Below are 4,538 nucleotides of genomic sequence, written 5' to 3' on the forward strand. Positions count from 1 at the left end.
TCAATATTGGACGTGAACGTGCTACTCACTACTACTGTGTCAAAGTGGCATTCCTCAGCTAGCGGCAGCATGAGGGTGAACCATCCTTCTGACGCAGGGCTCTCAGATATTGATATTGTGGCACTGCTGGGTGCGCATTTGATCGACCCAGTCCAGCCCGTCTCTGTATCTCTTTTCACGGAGGAGGAACTCATTGCCACGGCTATTCTCAGTCTCGGTTAGATCTAGAGATCACTCCGAATGAACCTGTATCCGAGTCCGAGGTTGAATATGATCCGAGATTTGCCACCCCATCAGACATATCTGAGTGGCTTGCGGATTTCTCCGTTCCCGCCAGCCCAGCTGTTGCTGCCACAATCGATCAATCACCTGGCACCCCAGTGAGCACAGACCCTTTGTCGGTCAGACTCGTTGACAGGCTTCAGGGTGTTCCGGAGAGCTCCCTCTCTTCAAGTAAGCGGTGATGTTGTGGTGAGGGTTGGGAGTAAGGTGATCATCGGTAGGTCAACCATCTCCTTCGTCTGATTCACCGCCCCTCGAAGTGTCTACCGAAGGTCCTACAGTCGCATCACTTTATTCGACTGGTTTATCATCTGCTGGGTATGGTCACCGCGGATCGACTGGTGATAATTTCAGAAGTTTTGTTTTTCAGAAATGAAGCGCGTCCAGGAGCGGTTATAACTTCGATACCTGGCTCCACGCTGCCACACGAGAATACAGCATCACCAGTTCAAGGTCCCACAGTCGCATCGCCTTCTCCATCCACCGCTGAAAATGATCACGCAGTAGTTGATATTTCGTTGAGTCAAGCTACTATTTCCAGCAACGCATCGGAGCAGGTATATGGTTTTCTAATATCTCACTGTGTCACAGATTCTGCGATTTTCTATCAGGTCGTTGCCGTCGGGGAAATTATCCCAGCAGAGTGGTTCTCCGAGACTCAAATGGGCAAACAGAGCGTGTATATCAACCACTTACAGTACAGGAGGATGAGCAAGGCTTCGGATGAACTTCAACGGTTCCGTTGCTGTGGCTGTACTCGGTCTTTGAGACTGAGGAAAGTGGGGTCACATTTTGAGATGGACCGTTTACCAACGCATGCGGACAATTGTACGGCTACAAGCAGTAGCCGTATTGAAGAGCGAAATCGTAACAGGCGCAAGATTCACTCTGACCATGCGTTAGGTAGGGCCTCTGCGTCCACTGTCGCGGGTATTGTGCAGAGCCATGGTACCCGAACGAGTCATTCTGACCAAAGGAACCTGAATGCTGTAAGGACACGGCTAGCTCGTGCAAGTTGCAAGAAAATTCAGCTGCCTGACTTCCGAGTTGATCCGGTGGAGCATTACAAGCAGTTTGTGGAGCATGCAAGAGAGGAGACCGAGGCATCGGATGTGCCCAACGAGCCCAGATTCCTACTCCACTATGATGCTGAGGATCCTCTTATGATATGGGCGTGTGACAGGAATATGCAGCTCATCAATAAGGCCGATACTATGATCTTCGATGGGACATTTTATATCGCCCCAAAAAACTGGTCACAAGTGTGGATTGGTATGATTGCAGTGGAAGGATGGTATATACCCGTATTTTATGCATTGATGAAGCAGAGGGCCCAGGAAGAATATGAGAGGGTACTCAACATTATCCAACGGTACCTGATCCAACTGCAGCTATTTGACGTAGCTAGACTGTTGGACTATATTACTGATTTTGAAACTCCTATGAGAGCTGCATTGAAGAAGGTATTCAGCCTCCATGAATCCCGGCTTTTGGGCTGCTTATTCCATCTATGCAAATCCTGGATAAGGAAGATCCAGGATCTAGGACTTCAGACAGCTTACTGGACGCCGAAGCCAACCCGTGATGCCATCGGACGGTGGTTACACCTACTCTGTGGTCTTCCATGGATGACAGTAGAAGAATGCAGTGCCTCCTGGAGTGTAGTGAAGGCCGATAAACCAGCAAATGACGCCATCGACAAGCTGATATACTATATTGACACAACATATATGGGTTCTGGGGCCTTATTTCCACCAACTCAATGGTGCCGACCTCCGAGCAACGATAATCATTCTCAGAGAACCAGCAATCCTCTTGAAGGACATCATCGGGATCTTAATTCGAAGCTGGTGAAGAAGAATCCCGGAGTGGTGGACTTTGTGAAGATTCTAAAATACTCGCAGGGCAAATCCCGAACCAAAATGAACAGTGTCGATTTCGGCGAGTCTCCTCCTGCCTCCAGGAGCAATGAACAGCGACGTCTCCTTCACTACCAGTCCTGGAAGAGGCCAATGTCAGATGGCATCGCTATCTCGTTGTTTGACTATCTGGAGCGTGTCAGTGAGCTGTGTGGCGTAAAGGAGAGCATGATTTGATAGCTGTGTTCGGGGTCATAATTGTAGTGTATCCATGGCAGGCGACGTACCCTCGATTGGAGTATCTCATTGCTTATCTGTATGCTTTCCTTCGCTTGGAGTCTCTTTTGTTCCTCCGGAAATATTCAAATTTCGGAATATCTGTCTTTGACTGTTATAAGTAATAACTTAACCTACTGAGCTCGTTGTTATGGTAGGAAGGCACCTGCGTGGTGCCCGCTCATAACCTCAAGCGAATAATTCATATTTTATTACTGGTAGTCGGTTGTGATAACGATCGGAGTTTCTCATTCTAATGTACAAGTCGACGTGTTGTTGGATGGGGTTGCTGTCTTCAAGTTAGTGTCGTTACAAGACACTGTCTTGGAACGGAGGATGTATGAGAGTTAATTTTTCAATAACTCAGTTGTTGTTCATCACTGATCAAAAATCTCATGATAGCGTCAGGATCTTCATTCCTGACGAGCGTGAGGAATCGAAGTAGTTTCTCCCATCACTGGAGACTAGCGACCATGTACGCACTCGCAGTAAGGTAGGCACCTCAGTGGTGCCCAGCTGTTGTAGCTGCTACAAGTAGCTGTCTCGGTGATTGGTAGAGAAAAATTTGGACGTTTCTAAATATGCTTCTCATCTGTAGAATTCATATCTAGTAATTCTATCCGTGTTGCGTTTCCCCTGTCCAATTCATCTACATCTCTGCACAGTCCATAACAATAGCTCCACAGAGGCACTCTGATGAGTCACTCATCATGAGTGACACTGCCCATGAGTGAACGTTTCTCGTGTAGAATGTCAAAGTTGCCCGTAATACTTGGCTAATGCCTACTTAAGGATTTAACTTCTGAGTATTGTTGAGTCGTCAATACGTACGATCGTAGTGAACCATGGGACACAATTGATACGATGCAAAAAAAAGAGGATACACGAAGATGGGGATTCAATTTAACTGTTATCTCATGTGATTCAATCGCGACAAGCAAGAGCAATCATGTTTTTGGTATTCAGCATTGATCATAACTCGCGCTGTCTTCGACGCAATACCATAATCGAACGAGAAATGCTATCCTATAACTATGTTTGCTCGATTGTATATTACTTGTACGAATAATGCAAAAGGGCAAGTTTGCTGATAACGCTAACAGAGACGGAGTTTGAACGAATGAGCAAAACGCTAGTATATATTCTCGCAGGGCGTAAGTTACAAGAGAGCAAATAGCCGAAACATAAAAGTAGCGCAGCGTTGTCACATACCGGCAACTGCCAATTTGTATATTTCATACAGGAACATCACACAAGAGCAAACCTTAAAAGGTGCCAGATTATATAATTACAATGCGAAACATATTAAACAGCAAATGAGCACAACTTGCCAGAATAACGAAAATGTGCGGGCGAAGCACACGTGGGCAAAAGTGCCAGAGTGTAAAACATTCCGGAGTAATATACAATGCGGCAAAAAAAGAGCAAAAAAGGGCGCCTTGCTGGAAAACACTTTCGAATTTGCTACTTTCAACATTTGGTTGCTAAAACCTATACCAGAAATTGCTAGGTTGTAAATGTGGTTGCTGCTTTGTAACTGAGAAAGCAGCACATACAAAAGAGCAAAAAAGTGAGACTGTCAGGAATTATAGCATTTGGCAAACCCGCAACATTAGCAAAAAGTTGCGGTTGCCGGATTGTATTACACCGCTCGCGACCATTCGATTCCGGCTGGTCGCGGTATCGTCGAAGGAAAGACAAACGCTGCTCGTATTGGACCGACCACTTCATTATGGTCGACGAATGAAGTTGTGTTTGGATGGAAGTCTACCTTGGTATGATAGCATATCGACGTGCACTGATGGTCACTGACTATTAACCACGTTGAATTTGGTTTGTTAATTCAACATGAACTAAGAACGTTCGTTTAGATCTTACAGGTCGGCCCAACAGCAGCAACGAGCATGTGCCAAAGGGAGCATGAGGTTTGAAAAAATCCTCAATCATCATAAATTCGTGAACACAAGTTCAAATTTGTCAAACACAAGACCAATTTCGACCAATGAAAGCTCATTTTGATTCGATTAGGAAACTTGTTTCATCACCGTCGTGCCACCGATTGTGACATGCAACTATTGATAGGAATCCACGGACTACAATGTGATGACATCATAATGGTGT

General features: G+C 45.7%; 1 protein-coding gene across 1 annotated transcript in view; it reads left to right on the forward strand.

Annotated features, from left to right (window-relative positions):
• Pmar_PMAR006408 (hypothetical protein) overlaps positions 1-681 on the forward strand; it is a gene marked incomplete at both ends in the record, with an annotated part of 1,242 nt that extends 561 nt beyond the window's left edge. The window contains 3 exons of the mRNA XM_002786946.1: positions 59-130; positions 298-453; positions 653-681. Coding sequence (XP_002786992.1) covers positions 59-130; positions 298-453; positions 653-681 — 257 coding nt within the window. The remainder of the gene's footprint in view (positions 1-58; positions 131-297; positions 454-652) is intronic.
• Positions 682-4,538: the final 3,857 nt, after the last annotated feature.

Source organism: Perkinsus marinus (genome assembly GCF_000006405.1).
Source record: "Perkinsus marinus ATCC 50983 genomic scaffold scf_1104296930488, whole genome shotgun sequence".
In the NCBI taxonomy this organism is placed as follows: Eukaryota; Perkinsozoa; order Perkinsida; family Perkinsidae; genus Perkinsus; species Perkinsus marinus.